The sequence below is a fragment of the Eschrichtius robustus genome, chromosome 1 (genome assembly GCF_028021215.1).
Source record: "Eschrichtius robustus isolate mEscRob2 chromosome 1, mEscRob2.pri, whole genome shotgun sequence".
Lineage (NCBI taxonomy): Eukaryota > Metazoa > Chordata > Mammalia > Artiodactyla > Eschrichtiidae > Eschrichtius > Eschrichtius robustus.
In genome coordinates, this window is record NC_090824.1 from 96191451 (window position 1) to 96214609 (window position 23159).

General features: G+C 38.4%; 1 protein-coding gene across 6 annotated transcripts in view; it reads right to left on the bottom strand.

Annotated features, from left to right (window-relative positions):
• CEP152 (centrosomal protein 152) overlaps positions 1–23159 on the bottom strand; it is a 129695-nt gene that overhangs the window by 95391 nt on the left and 11145 nt on the right. For 4 of the 6 annotated variants that reach the window (XM_068535972.1, XM_068535962.1, XM_068535955.1 and 1 more), the window contains exons 3-9: positions 12492–12595; positions 12195–12267; positions 11835–12113; positions 10610–10775; positions 7756–7899; positions 6525–6664; positions 3114–3314 (exon numbers count right to left, since the gene is read on the bottom strand). In XM_068535972.1, coding sequence (XP_068392073.1) covers positions 3114–3314; positions 6525–6664; positions 7756–7899; positions 10610–10775; positions 11835–12113; positions 12195–12267; positions 12492–12595 — 1107 coding nt within the window. The remainder of the gene's footprint in view (positions 1–3113; positions 3315–6524; positions 6665–7755; positions 7900–10609; positions 10776–11834; positions 12114–12194; positions 12268–12491; positions 12596–23159) is intronic. The other 2 variants (XM_068535981.1, XM_068535946.1) reach the window with 1 other exon arrangement.

Below are 23159 nucleotides of genomic sequence, written 5' to 3' on the forward strand. Positions count from 1 at the left end.
ACTTCTATGAATGGGAGAGACAGTTTGGAGGAGAGAGCCGAGGAGATAGTTTGCTATTAGAGTTCTGTCAGTGAAGAAACACTACGAGCTGCGAGAAGCTCATTTCTTCTCATCTTCTCTGTCACACTAAAAAACCCAAGAGGAACTCAGCCAAAATAAAAAGAACTGCTATATGTTGAGGGTGTGTACAATCCTTTCTACCAGAAAAGCTGATGACTTAAGGAAAACATTAAATTAATAATATAATTTTACAAACCATGTTTTTCTCAAAATATACTAGTTACACAGAAATTCAAAAAAACACAATTATACGATGGATTGCTACTTCTCCCATTACATGGAATAAGGTAGTCCCTGTGTTGAGTTTTGTCTTTCAAAATATAATTAAATCTACATAAAACCTGTTTACATCCTGATGTTTAGCTGTTTTCAGTAAAAGTTTACTGAACAAATGAAATAATATGACTAGTTTACAATTATTGTCCTTTCCCTCCAAGAACGAGTTTTTCCCAAAGCAGTGATTTTCAACTTCTTGCAAGGGGACATATGAACTTCTTGGAAAATCTGAATAAGCTCAGGCGTCTTCTCAAAAAAAACTGCATATACTGACACCCAAGAGAAAATCATACCCACAATTTCAGAGGATTCATCAGCTCCCTGGGGCCTACTCATGGACTGCCTTAGGAGATGCCAGGTTAAGACTCTCTTGTCACTAGCAAAACTTAACAGTGTGTGAACACCTACTCTGCTACACTGTCATACACATAGGTACACACTTGTGTGTGACTACATGAGAGCCACTCAGAACCCAGACATTAGCAAACTTATTCAAGTTCATCTGCTAAATCTCCCAGTTATTTCCTCGCTGCTCTTTTTCAAGAGTTGTTTTATTCTTCTTTGTAGCCTGCTGAGTGGAGTAGAGCAGGAAAAGGCTTATCTACAAGGGAAATATTTTGCTCCTCTTCAATAACTTTGATAAAGAAAAAGAGGGCAAGGGGCACTATGTATGTATAGTTACCAGTTATTGTAAGAAAATCTAAATCAACCATCTCTCGTGCATTTTTCTGATTACAGGCAGCCATCTCCCTAGCTCTCGGTTGATCTTTACAGCACCTCTCCAGTCAGGAATCTCAATTTGGATTCAGAGATAATATGAATTGACTTTTCATTAAAAATACTGCTGAAGATGTAGAGAATGGACTTGAGGACATGGGGAGGGGGAAGGGTAAGCTGGGACGAAGTGAGAGAGTAGCATGGACATATATACACTACCAAATGTAAAATAGATAGCTAGTGGGAAGCAGCCGCATAGCACAGGGAGGTCAGCTCGGTGCTTTGTGACCACCTAGAGGGGTGGGGTAGGGAGGGTGGGAGGGAGACGCAAGAGGGAGGAAATATGGGAATATATGTATATGTATAGCTGATTCACTTTGTTATAAAGCAGAAACTAACACACCACTGTAAAGCAATTATACTCCAATAAAGATGTTAAAAAAAAAAAAAAATACTGCTGAGCCAACTGATAGCAAATTGACAGCACAAAAGGGATACCAGAAGAAACATTCCCAGAAAGGAAAAACCCTAGGCACTTTGGAATCACCACTTTGCAAAGCAGTTATACAACTATATGCAGAAGCTAACATCAGTGCTATGCTCTGCTCCATTTAAAAAAGAAAAAAGAAAAGAAAAAAGAAAAATCACTCACAGAATGCAACAGTGGAAAAGACCTTAATCAATAACTTCAACATATGGTTCAGGGGTCTGAAGCCCAGTCAGCACAGAATTAAAACTTTGTTCTGTCTAGGGTTCTAGTCTAGGGTTCTTCTACTGAGGGGTTGGGGGAGGTGAGAAAAGAGAATGGAGCAGGCACAGGGGTTGAACACACTAGGAATTGCTCCCAGCCTGTCCCTGTGTAATTGTGCCCACGTCAGCAGAGAATGGAGAGATCCTCAACCCAGCATGGAAAAGCCACCAGACTCCACTCCTCTCGTCATGCAAGGAGGCACCACTCTCCCCGTCCAACTTTCATGCTGCTACCCAAACACAGACAAGCTTAGTAAAACCATATCTCAAATTCCATTTGTTTAAAATATTATATAAAGTAGACTTAATAATTTGTCACAGGCTTTGTCTTTCACCACCCATATATATATCCTTCACACTGATCAAATTCACAATATTTTTCTATATAAAAAGAATAAAAAACCTTATGTAGGAAAATAAGTCTAATAAAAACATAAACACATATGAAAGTAAAATAAAATGAAATGGTATACAATTATTATTGCCAATAACACAATCTTATATAGCTCTACCTAAATCATGGAAAAATTTAGAGTCAGCTGTATAAATAAGAAAGAACAACCCAAATCAGTGTGAATTTTAAGTGTGGTGGGATTTTCCAGATCCTCACATCTTATTATTCTTCTCTTCTTTCCTTGGGTTAAATTAATTCTGAAATTACATTGAGAAAAGTGATCTCTGAAATGTTATTCATTCAACTGATTCCCTGGGGTTTTGGAGTACAAGCAAACCCACTATCTGACTCACCCTCAGCTTACAACATTTTATTCTCTTTGGGGCAAAGATAAAATAAAAACTGTGAAATACGCTCGAGTTTCATATCTAAATGATTTTAGATCAGAATCTCTTCCCTATTGATTACACTAGTCTCCAAATTAACTCTTCTCCCAAGATCTAGACAATCTTTATTGACAGGTTAATAACGAAAACACTGGGAGACCCAAGAAAAGCCTTCTCCTCCTGGTTAGCTCCCAGGACAACCTCTCAAGTCCAGGCCAGCTCCCAGACACTCCTTCCTTTCAGTCCGGATTTTTCTAGGTCATATGAACAATATGCACAAATACTCGACAAATGAAGAACTAGTAATGTGAGAACTGAGAAAGTACTAACCAATCCTGTTAGAGGATGGATTTCCAATAGTATGTCTTGAAGGCATATTCATAGATAAAAACTCTTTGGGCTTTTAAATTATACTCATACACCTACTGCAAACATCCAGCATTTCTATATGATGAACTGCAAAATGTCAGTTATAAAAAATAACCAGCTTTACTTGTTTATAACAGTTGCTCATTTGAAATCATCCCAACCTGTTCTTTAAGTGCAGCAACTGTAGCATCCAATTTCCTTTGCAAGGACAGCACTTGCTCTTCATACTTCTTTGTGAGGCCCGTAACAATGCTCTCGTGCTGCTCCCTCGCACGCTGAAGTGATTCCGAATGACGCAGGTCCAGCAGCTGCTGCTTCAGGCTGTCCAGAGCCATTTCAGTTGTTCTGGACTTCTTAATCATCTAGTAAATACACACAGGACACCTATGTTTACGGTATTTTGACTCTGTGCTCTCTTTATGAATTTTAACTCTAAAAATCAACCACGCTTCATTAAATGAAAGTAGAGAAGAAAGGGTCTCCCCATGGTGGCTCTAGTTCCTTAAGACTTCCCTAGCTGGGACCCACCAGGCCCATGGTTGCTGGAAACATTATTCACGGAGAAAAAAAAATCTGTAGTTGTTCGAGGAGAGTGAAAGAGGATTTTGCGCAACATGATGGCAACATAGGTACCAGGCAAGGAATCTGCTGCTTCTATACTGGTCCCAGTGCTGTCTGCATCCCCCTTTGCTCCAAGTGTAGGGGGAAATCCAATTGTTAGGTCACAGAAAAATGACAGCTGTTTCTTGAGAGACTGATGAAACCTGTCGATGGTCACTTACTAAAAAGAAAGTTTTGAAAACTGTAGAGTTGTTATGAAATAATTGTATAGCAGGTTAAATAATGGTTCCCAAAAGATGCCCATGTCCTAACCCCTGAAACCTGTGAATATGTTATGTTACATGGCAAGGGGAAATTAAGGTTGTGACTGTATTAAAGTTGCTAATCAGATGACCTTAAAATAAGGAGATTGTCCTGGATTACTAGGGTGGACCCAAGGTACACAGAAGGGTCCTTAAATGAGGAAAACCGAGGCAGAAAAGTCAGAACCAGTAACTTCTGGCTCTGGAAATGGAAATGGGTCATACACCAAGGAATGCAGGTGGCCTCTAGAAGCTGGAAAAGGCAAAAAAAAAAAAAAAAAAAAAAAATGTATTCTCCCCTAGAGCCTCCAGATAGCAACACAGCGCTACTGACACCTTGATTTTAGCCCAATGAGATCCACGTCCGACTTCTGACCTTCTGCCTGTAAGGTAATAAATCTGTGCTGTTTTAAGCCACTAAGTTTGTGGTGATCTGTTACAGCAGCAATAGAAAACTAATATACTTGGTGATTCTGTTGCTTTTTTAATTTATGCTACTTCATTTTTTATAAATGCAAGTTCTAACTTATAAAAAGATTACCAAAAGATTATGTAGGTTATGACATAAAAGCAATTCAACCCCTTAATAACTACCATTTTTCAAAAAGTTTAAAATGATGATAATCTATATTACACACAAAAATTAAAATTTCAAATGAGGCCTCTTCTTCATTCTGTTCCAGAGATTGCCTATTTATCCAAATACCACTTTAACTGCTTAAGACATTCATTCATTTGTTCAGTAAATAATGTGGACACTTTGTGCCAGGCAGGGTTCCAAACACTTAAGGACATGACGACAAGACAGCCAAGGTCTAAAGTCCTACTACTTTCTGGTGAGAAAAGACAGACAATAACAAGTAAACAAAGGAGATAATTTCAGATATTTTAAAAATAGAGTAATAAAATACGACACAATGAAGGGGAGTGAGAATGTGAAGCAATAGGCTACTTTAGATGTAAGGTGGATGGGAAGTCCTCTCTGTTTTTAGCTGAGAGCTTAAGGACGAGAAGAAACCAGACATGAGACAACATTCTTTAACCTTTTCCATTTAACCATCCTCAGAACGAGCCACAAATCTCATCTAAAACCAAGTCACTTTCATTTTTAACCACCAAAATGGTATTACTCTCATGAATCACCCACCACCAGGCTTGGTTACCAATGACTTGTGACTATTTCCCACAGTCAAATGGCCACCCATCTCATTAATCAAAGAATGTGCCACCCCTTTAAAGGCAAGTCTGTTGGGGTCAGAAAATTTAGGTTCTGATGCTTTGTCAGTAACTGGCTTTGTAGTCCTGGAAAAGTAATTTGACCTCTCCAAGACTTGGTTAACCATCCATAAAATGGTAAATACAATGCCTCACTAATCAAAATCCCAACAAGATTTTTTATAAAGCATGAGAAGTTGATTTGCAAGATCTAGAAGAAAAAATGTGAAAAAGAGCTACTAAATATTTTAAGAATAGTAAGGGTTGCCCTGTTTACCAAATTCCAAAACACAACATAAAGCTATACTCATGACACTATCAGAGCAAGAACAGAGAAACATATAAGGAAAAAAAAATACACAGGTTAGGTCAGTTTTGAACACTGTACTGACCACCTATTATGTGCCAGGCAGTGGGCTTATGGTGGGGCTACTAAGATGAGGGCCACCCATTCTTGCCTTCAAGATGTTCTAGGTCTGTTATAACAGATGTGATCATGTGGCTTGGGGAAGAAAACAGGAAAGACTTAGGAAAAGAAAACCCTTGAGCATGGGCTTGTTAATGAAATAGCAGTGCGTTGAGGAAAGGGCATTCCAGAGACAGGAGACAGCACATACGAGTACATAAAAACAACAGACAGACTGTTGAGTTTGAGGAGAGTTTGAGAAGAGTAAGAGAAGAGAAAGGGAAGGATCAGACAGTCATCTCGACACCATACTTCACCCCACAAGTAAAGCAGGGTCATTGAAAGGCTTTAAGCAAGGGAAAGACATAACTACAACTGTACTTTAGAAAGATTACTCAGATGGCCAGATGAAAGAGTTAGGAGAAGGGGTAAAACATTACAGACTAGTTAAGAGACTTTTGCAAAAATGGTAAAATCCTGAATTAGGGACATGTAGACAGAAATGAGGAGACCCAACAGAACATAGTGGCTGACTGGACGAAGGGGAGCAGAGGAGCTGAGGTCTCCCCGCCCCCCGATTTCTGGTGTATAGATGACTAGGTGGATGGGAGACCCATTCTTCCAAGGAAAGGGAAAGGAATGTAGGCTCATGATAGAAGAAGGTGTAAACTTCAAAGTTCTAAATTCAGTCCCACAATACCAAACGTTAAGTAACTAACATTTCATTGTAAGAAACAACTGTTGGGGCTTCCCTGGTGGCGCAGTGGTTGAGAGTCCGCCTGCCAATGCAGGGGACACGGGTTCGAGCCCCGGTCTGGGAAGATCCCACATGCCGCGGAGCAACTGGGCCCGTGAGCCACAACGACTTGAGCCTGCGCGTCTGGAGCCTGTGCTCCGCAACAAGAGAGACCGCGATAGTGAGAGGCCTGCGCACCGCGATGAAGAGTGGCCCCCGCCCGCCGCAACTAGAGAAAGCCCTCGCACAGAAACGAAGACCCAACACAGCCAAAAATAAATAAATAAATTTATTAAAAAAAAAAAAAAAAGAAACAACTGTTTACCATAAGTAATGAAGATCAAATATTTACCTGTTCTTCATTGACTTTTAATGCTTGTATTTGGGTCTCCAGTGCTTTTATTTGTGCTTCAAGCTGAATTTCTCTTTCTTTTCCATTCTGAAAGAGTTTCTGTGATTCTCGAAGGCTGAGGGCCAAACCATCCTTTTCATCTAGAGTATTTAAAAATTTTACATAAATAATATGTTACCGTAGAGGGACCCTAATTGTCACAATCTCTATCAAATATCAGATCTATATCACATAAATGTTGTAGTATTTAATTCAATTCATATAATGAACTTCACTTGATTTCGAGAAAACTAGAAAGGTTTCAAAAACGAATGGGAATGACACCAAAATTTTTTTTTTTTTTTTTTTTAATTTTACAGAACAGGAACCATTCTCTTCAAAAGTCTTAATGTATCCCTTTGAGGACCAAAAGGTCCCCTAACAATCATTTCAGCATTTGTTACTTGAGAAGCTACATAGATATGACAAACCCCTGCTAATCAAAGAAGGAATCTGAGGACAAATTACTTTCTACACATACTTGCAATGAACGCTTAAATTCACCTAATCTAATATTCTTACCACATACTTTATTGTAACAGCTCACAAGTTCTCACAAAATAAATTTCATGAGCATTACAGAAAGAGATCTTTTCACTATCAAGTCTGAAATGAGCTGGAGTCTGGAGTTCAGTCACAAAATTATTCTACAAAGGAAAGTTCAACACTGACCAAAACTACAGAAAGCACGAAGAGTAAGCAATTATAATTTGAAATCTGTGTTTACACTATGTGCTTCTCCCCGAGATGACTGCATTTTCTCCTTGGCACTCCCAAAGCAGTTCAGGATCACAAACTCTTACTTGGATTAAAACATTATGCTAATTTGTAGGCTCAGAAAATGTATTGCAAACTAAACACAAGTATCTTTGGGAATTGGAGGTAAACCATATAAGGATACAACAACTTTTTAGGATGGAATGCTATCAGCATATTTAAATAATGTTCACTGATCCTAACAGAATAGAAAGAAGGGAAATAATGAGGACCTCAAAATGTACGTTCTGGAGAGAAATCCAAGGCAATGGGTCAAAAGCCCTGGATTTTTGTTTCGTGCTGACTAATTCACTCTGAGCCCCTGACCAATTACGTCAACCTCTCTAGGCTTCTTATTTAAAATGAGGTTATTGGAAACAAGCTATCTAGCTCAACTGACCTCATACATGACAGCACCCAACAGCAGTTATCTTACCTTTGATTATCAGAAGCTGGTGATTCAGATATCTAATTTGACGTTGGCTTTCATTTAACTTTTCAACTAAATTGTCTAGTTGTCTCTCCTTTGCTTTGTTAAGAACCTGTAGTTGAATAATCTGCATATTTTCTACAGAGTCTGCTTTGGAATTAAAGACAACTTATTAGATAAAAGCATATCAAATTATAAATTTGTGGTCATTTAGGACAACGTTTAGGACAATGTTTTTCAAACTGCAAATACAACTCATCAGAGTATCATGAAATCACTTCAGCAGATTGTGACTAGCATTTTTAATAAAAAATGCTACCAAACCAAAACTTGGGTCTGCTCACCCACACACAGTAAAGCCAATCTACTGACACCAGGTTCTGGTGAAGGAAAGTGAAGCGTTTATTGTAAGGTGCCGTACAAGAAGTCCGGGACAGCTGATGCTCAGAAAGCCCAAACTCCTTGTATGGCACCTTACAATAATGCTGCACTTTCCCTCACCACAACCCGGTGTCAGTAGATTGGCTTTACTACACTTGGGCGAGCAGACCCAAGTTTTGGTTTGGTAACAAGATTATATAGAATATATTAGAGTGTATCATGTAGTAGAAATAAGTATTATTATGTGAAACTTCTGTTTCATTTACATAATATTTATAAGATAAATATTATAGACCACATCACAATGTAAAAATTGTACTTCTTACTATGGTCACTTCCAGAAAAGTTTGAAAAGTCACTTGTTTGGTGTATAACTCTGAATCGCTACCATTTTGGCTAATGAAAAATAAGTATAGGGAATTCTCTGGTGGTCCAGTGGTTATGGTCCCGCGCCTTCATCTCCGAGGGCGTGGGTTCAATCCCTGGTTGGGGAACTAAGATCCCGCAAGCTGTGGGGCATGGCCAGAAAAAAAAAAAAAAAAAATGAAAAAGAAAAGGAAGTATATATCAATTGTAAAGGAATAGAGTTCCATGCTCTCATAAAATTGAAAAAATAAAAGTACATCAACTTCTATAAAACCATTTTCAAAGAAAATTTCTAGACATCCTTCTTAAACTATTTTATTTTAAGCAGGAATGAACGCATATTTATACTGGCACAGAACTGCTAAATTAATAAATTAAAGAATAGATTAATAAAGAATTTTGAGGTCTTCTTTCAGAAACAAAGTCATTTTAAGGACCACTTAAAAATCATTGGGGGAAAAAAAGAAAAGCGTGATTCGTAGGAGAAGGATAATCCTTCAACTACACAATGACAAATATTTTTCATTTCCTACAAGAACAATGCTTCTAAATGCTAACAAATAAAACAGTCTTCTGTTTAAAAAAAGCCATGGTTAAACCCCCAAAAACTGAAGACTGAAAACTCTATTACAAGTCAAACTCCTCTTGGGCCTTAGAACAGGGCTAGTCCAGGAATAAACACAGTCTACAAGCCACTCCTCTCCTCAAACTCATTTTTTTAAACTACTGTTACTAAGAAGCTATAATCACTAAATTAGGCACTACCATTAAGTTATTTAATTAACTTCCAAATGTCAAATTTAGGCAAATGTGTAACTGACTTAAACAAAAAATAAATCAGCGTGATAAAATGCAGACTGTTAAGGAAGTGATGAAAGGTTATATATGCAAAACAACCAAGAGCTATAAATGTAACTGAACACAGCAGAACTGAAAGAGTAACGCCAAGATGTCAGGCCACTGTTGCGATACTTATTTACTCAACCCCAAAACAGTTATGCCATACACACTATCCACTTCCACAAAAATTCAGGAAAAAAAGAGGCTACCCCTCCACATTTGCTGATGACTCCCTGGGGGAAAGGGCATTCTGGCCACCTCTCTGGTAACTTTCCTGTAGCCTGAGCATGAGATGGAAGCAGCACCATGAAGTTAGGGCCACTAAGTCCAGTTTTCTCATTGGCACAGTGCCAGAAACCCAGAATATCCAATATGACTTTCCCCCGGCTTCTTAAATGTAAAACAAACAAAGAAAAAACTTGCTGTCATACTCTAGAATCACAGTGGCTCTTCAACATGTACAATAACTGGAAGTCATTTCAAATGCCAGAGAGTATGATAACAAAAGTTGGACGTATGAAAACACTGATTCAGGTTAGTCAGGTACAAGTTTGGTTTTGAATGTTTAGATCGCCTCAAAATTCTCTAGTAGCACTTTTCTCATTCATAGTGAAACATACACTATGTGAAAGAAATTATTTTGGCAAGTGTCACATGACTAAACCTGAGATGTAAGTCTAGTTTTAATTTTGAGTATAAAGTAATTTATACCAGAGTTGCCTATTACAGTAAAACTCTAAAAACCAAAAGAAAAAATTAAGATAGTGGTTGACTTACTAAATTACATTTCTATATAACGAAAAATCTAAGATTGAAAGGAAAACTACGTTTCGCTTTCCAAATTAGATTTCAGTTAAAAAAATATATGAAGTTAATGAAGCCTTAACCAACTAGAATGACTAAAATATACAGCTGAGAAAATTTATTTTAATTTTTCATTAAGGAAAATTTCAAATATCTAAGAAGGCAGAGAGAAGAATACAATGAATCCCATGAACCTGTCTCCTAGATTCAACGATTGTGAATTCATGGCTAGTCTTGCTTTATCTATATCCCCACCCAAACTTACCCCCAACAACATGATATTTGAAGTCAGTTCTAGACTTCATTATCAGTTTATTCATAAATACTTCAGAATATATCTCTTAAAATAGGACTCTTTAAAAAAATTCCATTATCATACTTAAAAAAAATAACAATTCTTGAACATGCTCAATGTGCTCAAAGTTCTCCAATTGTGTGATTAAGAAATAAAGATAAACTTAATACCTACTTTCATTAGCTCCTAAAAATTGCTGTTGCAGGCCTTCAAATGTGTCACTTCCTGCAATGTCCTGGGCTGGGGAGCCATTATTCTGGGCGAAAGACTGATAAGGTTTATACGTCACTTTATATGATTCCAAAGCTTGACAACTGGGACCTTGTGACATACCAAATTGCTATTACAAGATGATAAACGAAACTGACAATTAGGATTTGGTCTTTGCTTCAAAAATTATCTGAATTAAACAACTTAGTTTTGCTATAGAACTTAATTGTGGTACAATTACAAATTTTATACATACATCTTTGCTTAAAAATTGCACTTATTGTTATTTAACACTGTTCGCTGAAAGCCTGCAATTGTACTTTTGAGCATATAATGGGGCCAATTCTGTAAATAACACTCAAGAATTCCAGTAAGATTGTATATAAATATTGAAGAATGATTTAGATGATGCCAACATCGTGGAAATGCACGTATGCAATAACAAGAACGTGATACAATGCTTCGTATGTAATAAATACTCAATAACTTTTGTGGACTGAATAACATTTTATAGAGATGGAAGTAAGAGAAAATGACCACCTTAAAAGGACGAAAAAATTATCCTGTCATCAGGTGACACAGAATATCTATTGGCAAAATGAGGCATTCACTGTCATTGAGAAAATCTAAGAAGCAGCTAACTGTATCCTAAGGCCTTGCTTCATCAAACTCTCCCAGGGAGGAAAAAAAAGTGTTTCTTTCCTCAACATTCATCCTGTCTACTGCTATATCATCACAAAACAGATATCAGCTTTGAAGTATTTGACCCAAAATCTGTGATAAGGGGGATGAGCTAGACAATCAAGGTAACTGACGGGTGTCATCTAGGTGATTAACCGCTTTCAAACTATATCAGGATACCTGAAAGTAGCTTCTCACTGGAGCATAGTAAATGGCAGAAGCCAGAAGCAGCAATAAATGGAGATGGCTATTCTTTGACAGACTTAACTTTTAATGCTTAATTGTTTCCACAAAGTCTCTATTTTAAAATTCTCATTTAAGATGATTTAATTAGACTGTAAACAGAAAACAGCATGACTAATTCAGCATGAGCCTGAATAAATGCACTCTCAGCAATATTTGTACTTAAATCTTACTGTTGCACTTACGAATATTTCTTAATCACACACACTCAGCAAATGCGTGTACACACATACACAAATTCTTGAAAGTCAAGTTCTTACAATACCTGAAAATGATTCCCCTGAGGATGAGAAAATGTGATTACATTGGTTGGCTGGCTGTTAAATTCCTGCTTCTGACCGCTGGTATATGGCCGAAAGTTTTCAGGAAGGTGATATAAATCGGTCTGTTCATATTTACTCGGAGGGCTATAACCACTACCGCCTTCATCTCCACCTCCTTCAGGATGATACCCAGGATGCTGGTCTTCAGTTCTACTTTGATCCTCTTCCCAGCCATTGTCGCTCTTCTCTCCAATATACACATCCCGAATCTCATTATAGTCCTATTAGATAACCAGAGTAAAAGAAAAGCACTAAGATCTGTTCCCACCCTCATCCAAGTCATTATCACACCAGATACTTACATTTACACTTGGAGATTTAGGCAGCACTTGACGCTCATTCCAGTTCATCGCCAATTGCTCAGAATGATGTGGTCTTGAGAAAAATCAATACTTTAGATGAGAGCCTATCATTTATTTGGACAGAGACATCACAAAGAACCCCAAGATTTTAACGTGTTTTCCCTCCAAACTTCATCTAAAAGTTTAAGAATTAGTCTACAATCTTACAATCATATCCATTATTATTGCCTGCAAGAGAATCTAAAGAAAAAGACATAGAATTGTGATATACAAGCGAAAGGGATTTTGGGTCCTTACCCTTCCTCTCTGCCATCCTCACTGCAGTCCGAATAGTGGAGTTCGGGGGAGGACAGGTCATCATCCAGCATATCGTGAGGAAGGTCTGTGAGTAACTGCTGCAACTGAGACAGGAAGGTCAGCGTCGATATCACATTGGCTTAAACACAAGATGCCAAACCAAAGCTGCCTTGGAACGAGTGATTTTGACTGTAGAAGTCAAAGAAGTTCCTAATTTCTCTATGTAATCAATGTCTTAAATTCCACAGGAATTACGTTCATCATTTCACTTGGGGAAAGGGAAACACATAAACATCAGGATTTATATTAGAAGGCTTTACCTTCTTCTACAAAGGTCTTAGATTCAAGTACACATACAACAGGACTTTAAAATTTCTTTAGGCAAACACAGCAAGTCATAATAATGGTACGATCACTGTATCATGTTATGGATTCTACCAGTAATCAGACCTGGAGAACTTGACAATCAGTCACCCCCCCCCCCCCCCGAGGGGATCTGAGTAGCCAGATGTGCTTTGCCCAGGTGATAAGAGTAGCAGCAGCAGCAGGTGGCCTGGAAGCCCTTAAAAGCTCCAATAATGTGATAGAAACCTCTTGGGGAGTGACTAATTAGTAGACAGCCGTCCAGTTCCAATGATGAAAAGATATACAATGGTTGGCTCTTATAAACAGTTGAGTAAAAAGAAGGCTGTAAGATTCAGGGTTTTACAGATAAAGCACTGTCAAAAGCATAACTCTAAAACTGACGTAAAAGCACATGACTTTGCTCTCCATTTTCCTAGAAAAATTACATCTCTAGCATTCTGTCTTATAACAACTAGATAAATTCACTCAAATTTCAAGATAAACTGTGATAAAGAGACAAATGAATTGTCTAATTTGTTGAACTTCAATATCTATAAATGTCTTTCTTCAAATCCCCATATAATGACTTAAAATTTGTAATAATAAGATTCAAATATTGTGTTACTAAAGAGTCAACAAACTACTTATAATGACTTCTCTTTAAAAGTTAAGCACCAGTTAGATTAGTAAGCTGACCGAGTCCCTCCACAGTGTGTAAATCAATCCCGTAAAATTATGCAATGAGTGAGTTGAAAGATATTAAATACTCTACAAAGCCCTGGAGGAAAAAAAAAAATGAGATGCTTCTTAGTCTATGGCAGGTCCCCTCCCCAATTTCTCTGCCATTAGAATAAAAGAAATGAAATGTAGCTATAAAACATATCTGGGTGTTACATTTATAATCAAAAAATGTTCTTAAACAAAATGCATATGGTGAAAGTTAAATAAAAGTATTCTAAGAAAGGTCTGAAAGGAATGCCCCAACTGTTAACTGAGTTTTGGTGAAGTCAAATTCGGGAATGGAAGTGGGGCCCGTGAGGTGGGGAAGGGGGACGCTTCCTCACCCACATAACATATTTCTAACATTCACTGGATTGTTTGTTTACAGGTATTCTCAGTCCATTTGGTTCTTTAAAGATGAAACAAGAGAAAAATATTCTAGTCCAATGAAAAGTTATCGTGATACTGATATTAACAACCAAGACCTTGACTTATTGATCACCTGCTCACAAAGGTAATTGAAAAATCATTTTGAGAATTAGCTGCATTAGAGTTGACCCGAAGATATAAAGAATAAGAACCACTAAAAACAAAACAGAACACGGCAACATATCAGTATACCACATGTGGCTAAAGAGAAAGGTAACAAAATGATTTCACAAAGACACAAAATTCACTAAGAAAAAAAAAAATCCATGAGATCTTTACAGAAAAAAAAGAGTATACTCACATGTAACACAGGGGAAAAAACCAAAATAAATGTTTTGTACTTACATCAAGTAAGGACTCCTGTACATAAAGAATATTTTCTTCTAAACCTTCAGTGAGGTTTAAGTACATAGACTTATAATTTAGAGGAACCTTGACAGGCACATCTAAACAGTACATTTTTCCCCCCTCACAGAGACAGAAAAAGCTACACAATAATTAAGCAGTTCTTGTAGCTTTCTTTGTGACACCACAAAATTAATCAAACTGGCATCAATGGAGGAAGGTTAATTTGAGCATAAGCAATGAGTTCATCAAAATGCTTCTGGATCCACAGGTAAACTTATCAACTAGCAAAATAATCCCTACTGTATTTAGTGTTTTATAGAATATTTTACACCTGTACTAACATTTTTAAATCATTTCATTCACCTTCAAAAAATTTCTCCATCAAGTTCTTTGGCATAGCTGGGCCATATTCCTTGGTTTCCATAACTTTGAGGGCAGAGAGAGGTCATTCAGGAACAAAATCCCAGCCCCCCCAAGGCTTCCATTCCTGGAATCAAAGTGTACCCTCCTCATATACACTGTCAAATAGATTTTTCTTTGGGTCATTGAACCTTGTGCTATGAAACACGAAATTACAATATCAACTTATACATGTTACAAAATAGAGAATTTTAGAAACCAAATTTTCCTCATTAAAGATCCACCAGACTACCAAATACGGATTCAAAGACAAAGATAACAATCCTTATAAATGGCAAGATTTAATTCCACTCATCACATTTGGAAGAAATACTGCTTTTTGGTTGCAAATGCAATCTTCTTGGTGGGATATTATTGAATATCAGCTGAGTTTAATAATTAAAGAGATACCTTCTCTAGAAAAAAGATAATTTGCCATTGCTAAGGCACCTATTGAAATGCATTCTAAACTATTCTATAAACTCCTCTCCCTTTACTACTTCATGTGTTTGTTCCTGAAAAATAACAAAAAAAATGAGGGCATTTTAATCAAGGAACTTCAGCAACAAAACACTTTACAGTAATCCACATAGAACATCCAAAAAGCCTAGTTTAAGGGGAATGTAAAACGGAGAACATGTAAACCTTTTGTTGGGATTTTTCGGCTTTAATTAACTAAACAGACTGTCTTCAGAGGCTATAATCCTTGATATTCATGAAAGCAAGAGTTCTCAGATTACAAACCATTCAATACATCTTCTCCCCAGAGAAGAGCAGCAAATGGAGTGGCCAACATTCATCTGCGTTTTGAACAGGTTACCCAACAAGTACGCTGATGAAAAGATCCTGATATTTTAAAATATGAATTATTAAATAATGCTTTCATGGATACACACCAAGTAGAATCTTCATTTTAGCCTCACAGCCAAGTTAAAAACATCCTTGAAAAGGCCCAACATGGGACTGACAAAGGGCCAAAAAACTTGGTAGCTAGAGCTTTAGTCTATGAATTATACTATGCACGGAATTTTTTTTAACCCATTCCATTAGTTAAAACAAATTTTACAGTGTTAGTGGGGAAGACTTTGCCTAGATTGCCACACATCTGAAAAAGAAACATGGCAACATTTACTAGACAAATACCGGCTAGACTGCAGGTGACACATAATAGAACTTTAGACCTGGAATGAACACTGGAGCTCCTCCGAGCCAAACCTCTCCTTGTAAATGTGAGCACACCAAGGCCCAGAGAAGGTCAGGGGCATGCCCATGAAAGTGAGACTTACAGTCCCACGGCCAGCACTGGAACCTGAATCTCTCCATTCCCACTCCTACCTTCTTCCACATGACATTCAGTCAGTCACTGGAAGACATGTTTCTACCTGTCTGTATACGAGCAAGCGTCAGTCTGCCAGAGAGAGTTCAGTGTTTTTGTCCCCACTGTGACAGCCCCTTTAAAATACCTATATATTATGGGAAACCGTTCAAAGGCACAATCTAGATAAAGTATAAGAAATTGCTAAAAGAAAACAGAATACGATAGGAACAAAAAAATACAATATGAACACTCAACCATTTGTGTCTTTGCTTTTCTTAGGTGACGGCGAGAAAATTCCACTAAATAAGTCAAATAATATTGTTCAAAATGTAAACAAATGCTAGCCTTACAACTCCCCCTAGTGGGGACAAAATATCAAAAATGTTTCCAGAAGTAACATCAAACAAGGCAGTTAAAAGTGGAAGAAAGGCTATGCAATGGAAAGCCTAACCTCTAAAATACACGATTCCAAGCTCAACTGAGCTTATTATTCTACTAGAGAAGTACTGATATAAAAACTAAGAGGGACTCAAATCAGTATTCCCAGGTGCAAGTGTCTGTCTGCCATCTGCTACTCAAACCGCTTACCTTTCTACTCAAGATCATTTTCCAGGCTTCAAATAATATCGTCACTCAATGGAGGATCATCAGCAAGTATTATCTTGATAAGCACAGATGACTAAGTACTTCTGCCGCAAACCACCAGCTCCAAAATACATACTTGCATACATAATTTTACTATCTAGAGCCAAGCAATAACCCCAGAGCTACTTCTGGTGACACTGCAGAAAGTACAGGTACGCGCCAGCAAACTATGAGATCCCAAGTGATACTCAACCTTAAACTGTGGCTTTACCAGTAACTTTGAAGCTTACAGCAACTGCAATGACAACAACAACTATATGTCTGTAATATTCAATGATGAAAGTGCAAAGTATAGTAACTTTAGGTGAAAAATATTTTGCAAAATCATATTGTTACATTATGAATGAGCTAATGAAAAAACTTTTCAAGTCCTCTTCTCTGGGCCAGATTTACAAGTAAAAGTTTGCCTAGAGTACTTTGGATGAGGTCTACTTAGTAGCTGTCCTTCTTGCTACATCAGCAGTTCTCAAAGTAACGTGCTCCAAGAAGCTGTGAGGAAAATGAGTGATATAAATATTAATTACTATGATACTGTATCTCCATGGTATTCTCACCCTTCCTCACCTGTACCCTAATCTGCTCTGTTTACTGTGGAGGAGATGGAGTTTCCAGTGAAACACTGGGTGAGGCTGTGGGTTATGCATTTCTTTGCTATGCCTTGGAACACAGTGGTCAAATTTTTACCAATAGACCATTTAGAACTGTAGCGATTTAGAAATGATTATAGTGCCTTACTTTTCTGCAAAATTCTTGGAGGTTTTTTCAAAATATGGGTCTATCTGTAGTGGTCTGTGGCTTGAGATTCCACTGGTCTAAATGTCCTCTGAATATTGAATCACTTTACTAAATCCTTTCCCTTTCCAAAGATTAAATGCATTCTCCATTTACTCTTCAGTGCAAACAATGGAGGGAATAGAAATGGAAAAGTCCAGATCATCACTGCAGAGCTGCTAATTAGGATGGCAAGGAGGTTGGAATTTGACTATGGCTTATTCACTGACTTATGGGCAAGTGTGGACAACACCCCAGCTGATCCCAAAGCATCCAAATCGAACAGTTTGGTAAAGCATATTGTATTAGCAACTGGCCATTCACACTAGACGGTCAAAATCAGGATTATTCTGCCATTTACAGAGAGGGGATCTCACAAATCCTTAGCAGGGTAGCCTATGAGTCAGATACGGCCTGCTTGGCCAGCTCTACAGCACATCCTTGTGATGCAAGCATTCCACCTACATAAATGAATTAAATACAAAGCGATTCATTAAGTAGAGAAAGCAGTGTGTATTAGCCTACTACTAACACTCTAATCCACCTGGCAATCCCAAAGCTACCAACCAGGCAGGCATGAAAAGACCATTCTTTTCTTTAACCACTTAAGGCTGTAAACTATTCTGTTATCATAGGGTCAGGGAGATTGAGGGAGTGGAAAAGGCTTCTGGATATGAAAACGAACTTAGGTGTGATCAGCCAATTTATTATTTTAACTTGCATTGACAAAATATACTTACAGCTGAATTTTCATGAATAGTTCTGAATTTTATCGCTGAAACTCTCTAACATCTGACCTCACTTCTTCCCTTGTAGCAATTTTTTTAAAAAAGGTAAAAATACTTTTTACTAACATAAAACAATTTTTATTAATATGACCCATAATCATCACATTAGAGTCAAGTTAGCTAAATAGTCTTTTCTTCCACTCTGCTAGAAACACTCATTCTTAGATACTTCACCTCTTAAGAGCACCTTTTACTATGGAAACTCCCTAACCTACCCCAGCACATAATCTACCAAGAAGTGATCCCACTGGCTATTTTCCATAGCAGCGGGCCCCAGCCCGCATTGGCACCAGGGACCGGTTTTGTGGAAGACAATTTTTCCATGGAGCGGGTGGTGGAGGGGAGTGGTTCAGGCGGTAATGTGGGTGATGGGGAGCGGCAAATGAAGCTTCACCTGCTGGCCCGCTGCTCACCTCCTGCTGTGCGGCCCGGTTCCTAACAGACCGTGGACCAGTACCGCTCTGCAGCCTGGGGATTGGGGACCCCTGTTCTATATCATCTAGAATTTACCGCCTCCTTAACTAATACCCCCTTTAAAACTTTCACCACACAACACACCTGGCAGTACGTTCTCTCTAATACCCTACCCATCTTTTCCAATGAAAAAAATCACCTGTCAGATTATTTTTTCTCCTTCTTTAAAATCTACTATAGTAACTACTTAAACTGATCCTCTCAAAAATCCCAGTAGCTAAATTCCAGAGAACTACCCAAAAGCCATCAAGGTCGTGAAAACCTCATGCTGTGAGTTCACAAAGTAACAGAAAATCCTCACCCGCCCCCCCACCCTTGCCACCAACAATTGTTGGTGAAGGCCCCTGTCAAAATCCAGAAACCCTGGAAAGGGTCACAAACTCCAGTGTCCTCAGGGACTTGGCAGAGAATTTACAAGAGTGAAGCTGGAAGGTCCAAGTGCACAAGCCCATGTCAGGGGGGCCTGGGGGGTGGGGGGAGGGACTGTGGACAGCTGGGACGGGAGAGCCATCGCACAGCTCCAGCCCACTTGCTGCCGTGTGCAAACACACACCACGTGTGGCCCAGGCTTAGGATGTTTCAAGACAGGTCAGAAACTCTGGATTACTACATGATATTTTCTAATCTTTAAATATAGACTCAATTTTTTAAGAACACTGTGCAACCAAACAATACATGTCTATGGACAAAATCCACTCAGATGCCAGTTTTCTGTCTCTACCATAACTCTACTGCCAGCCACGTGGGCAACTGACCCTATTCTTTGCTTCCTATTAATACAAATGGTCCATGGTGGCTCTTAAAAAGAATTACTTTACATATTAGAAAATGGGTCATACGATGGAAGCAAACTAAGTGTGCATTGACAGATGAATGGATAAAGATGTGATGTATGTACACAATGGAATATTCCTCAGCCATAAAAAAGAATGAAATAATGCCATTTGCAACAACATGGATGGACATAGAGATTATCATACTAAGTGAAGTAAGTCAGACAGAGGAAGACAAATATCATATAACATCACTTATATGTGGAATCTAGAAAAATGATACAAAGGAATTTATTTACAAAACACAAATAGACTCATGGACATAGAAAGCAAACTTATGGGAGGAGGAACCAAGATGGCAGAGTAGAAGGATGTGCTCTCACTCCCTCTTGTGAGAACACCAGAACCACAACTAGCTGCTGGACAATCATCAACAGGAAGACACTGAAACTCACCAAAAAAAGATATCCCACATCCAAAGACAAAGGAGAAGCCACAATGAGACGGTAGGAGGGGTGCAATCACAGTAAAATCAAATCCCATAACTGGTGGGTGGGTGACTCACAGACTGGCGAACACTTATACCACAGAAGTCCACCCACTGGAGTGAAGGTTCTGAGCCCCACGTCAGGCTTCCCAACCTGGGGGTCCGGCAACGGGAGGAGGAATTCCTAGAGAATCAGACTTTGAAGCCTAGTGGGAATTGATTGCAGGACTTTGACAGGACTGGGGGAAACAGACTCTACTCTTGGAGGGCACACACAAAGTAGTGTGTGCATCGGGACCTAGGGGAAGGAGCAGTGACCCCGGGGGAGACTGAACCAGACCTACCTGCTAGTGTTGGAGGCTCTCCTGCAGAGGCAGGGGGTGGCTCTGTTTCACCATGGGGACAAGGACACTGGCAGCAGAAGTTCTGGGAAGTACTCCTTGGCGTGAGCCCTCCCAGAGTCTGTCATTAGCCCCACCAAAGAGCCCAGGTAGGCTCCAGTGTTGGGTTGCCTCAGGCCAAACAACCAACAAGGAGGGAATCCAGCCCCACCCATCAACAGTCAAGTGGATTAATGTCTTACTGAGCTCTGCCCACCAGAGCAATAGTCAGCTCTACCCACCACCAGTCCCTCCCATCAAGCCTCTTAGATAGCCTCATCCACCAGAGGGCAGACACTAGAAGCAAGAACTACAATCCTGTAGCCTGTGGAACAAAAACCACATTCACAGAAAGATAGACAAGATGAAAAGGCAGAGGGCTATGTACCAGATGAAGGAACAAGATAAAACCCCAGAAAAACAACTAAATGAAGTGGAGATAGGCAACCTTCCAGAAAAAGAATTCAGAATAATGATAGTGAAGATGATCCAGGACCTCAGAAAAAGAAAGGAGGCAAAGATCGAGAAGATGCAAGAAACGTTTAACAAAGACCTAGAAGAATTAAAGAACAAACAAGCAGAAATGAACAATACAATAACTGAAATGAAAACTACACTAGAAGGAATCAAGAGCAGAATAACTGAGGCAGAAGAACGGATAAGTGACCTGGAAGACAGAATGGTGGAATTCACTGCTGTGGAACAGACTAAAGAAAAAAGAATGAAAAGAAATGAAGACGGCTTAAGAGACCTCTGGGACAATATTAAACGCAACAACATTCGCATTATAGGGGTCCCAGAAGGAGAAGAGAGAGAGAAAGGACCCAAGAAAATATTTGAAGAGATTATAGTCGAAAACTTCCCTAACATGGGAAAGGAAAGAGCCACCCAAGTCCAGGAAGCGCAGAGAGTCCCATACAGGATAAAACCAAGGAGAAACATGCCGAGACACACAGTAAATAAATTGGCAAAAATTAAAGACAAAGAAAAATTATTGAAAGCAGTAAGGGAAAAACAACAAATAACATACAAGGGAACTCCCATAAGGTTAACACTGATCTCTCATCAGAAACTCTACAAGCCAGAAGGGAGTGGCACGATATACTTAAAGTGATGAAAGGGAAGAAACTCCAAACAAGATTACTCTACCCAGCAAGGATCTCATTCAGATTCAATGGAGAAATCAAAAGCTTTACAGACAAGCAAAAGCTAAGAGAATTCAGCACCACCAAACCAGCTCTACAACAAATGCTAAAGGAACTTCACTAAGTGGGAAACACAAGAGAAAAAAAGGACCTACAAAAACAAACCCAAAACAATTAAGAAAATGGTCACAGGAACATACATATCAATAATTACCTTAAAGGTGAATGGATTAAATGCTCCAACTAAAAGACACAGGCTTGCTGAATGGATACAAAAACAAGACCCATACATATGCTGTCTACAAGAGACCCACTTCAGACCTAGGGACACATACAGACTGAAAGTGAGGGGATGCAAAAAGATATTCCATGCAAATGGAAATGAAAAGAAAGCTGGAGTAGCTATACTCATATCAGATAAAATAGACTTTAAAACAAAGAATATTACAAGAGACAAGGAAGAACACTACATAATGATCAAGGGATCAATCCAAGAAGAAGATATAACAATTATAAATATATATGCACCCAACATAGGAGCACCTCAATACATAAGGCAACTTGTAACAGCTATAAAAGAGGAAATCGGCAGTAACACAATAATAGTGGGGGACTTTAACACCTCACTTACAGCAATGGACAGATCAACCAAAGTGAAAATACATAAGGAAACAGAAGCTTTAAATGACACAATAGACCAGATAGATTTAATTGATATGTATAGGACATTCCATCCAAAAACAGCAGATTACACTTTCTTCTCAAGTGCGCATGGAACATTCTCCAGGATAGATCACATCTTGGGTCACAAATCAAGCCTCAGTAAATTTAAGAAAACTGAAATCATATCAAGCATCTTTTCTGACCACAACGCTATGAGATTAGAAATCAATTACAGGGAAAAACACGTAAAAAACACAAACACATGCAGGCTAAACAATACGTTACTAAATAACCAAGAGATCACTGAAGATATCAAAGAGGAAATCAAAAACTACCTAGAGACAAATGACAATGAAAACACGACGACCCAAAACCTATGGGATGCAGCAAAAGCAGTTCTAAGAGGGAAGTTTATAGCTCTACAAGCCTACCTCAAGAAACAAGAAACATCTCAAGTAAACAATCTAACCTTACACCTAAAGGAACTAGAGAAAGGAGAACAAACAAAACCCAAAGTTAGCAGAAAGAAAGAAATCATAAAGATCAGAGAAGAAATAAATGAAATAGAAACAAAGAAAACAATAGCAAAGATCAGTAAAACTAAAAGCTGGGTCTTTGAGAAGATAAACAAAATTGATAAACCATTAGCCAGACTCATCAAGAAAAAGAGGACTCAAATCAATAAAATTAGAAATGAAAGAGGAGAAATTACAACAGACACTGTAGAAATACAAAGCATCCTAAGAGACTACTACAAGCAACTCTATGCCAATAAAATGGACAACCTGGAAGAAATGGACAAATTCTTAGAAAGGTATAATCTTCCAAGACTGAATCAGGAAGAAACAGAAATTATGAACAGACCAATCACAAGTAATGAAATTGAAACTGTGATTAAAAATATTCCAACAAACAAAAGTCCAGGACCAGATGGCTTCACAGGTGAATTCTACCAAACATTTAGAGAAGAGCTAACACCCATC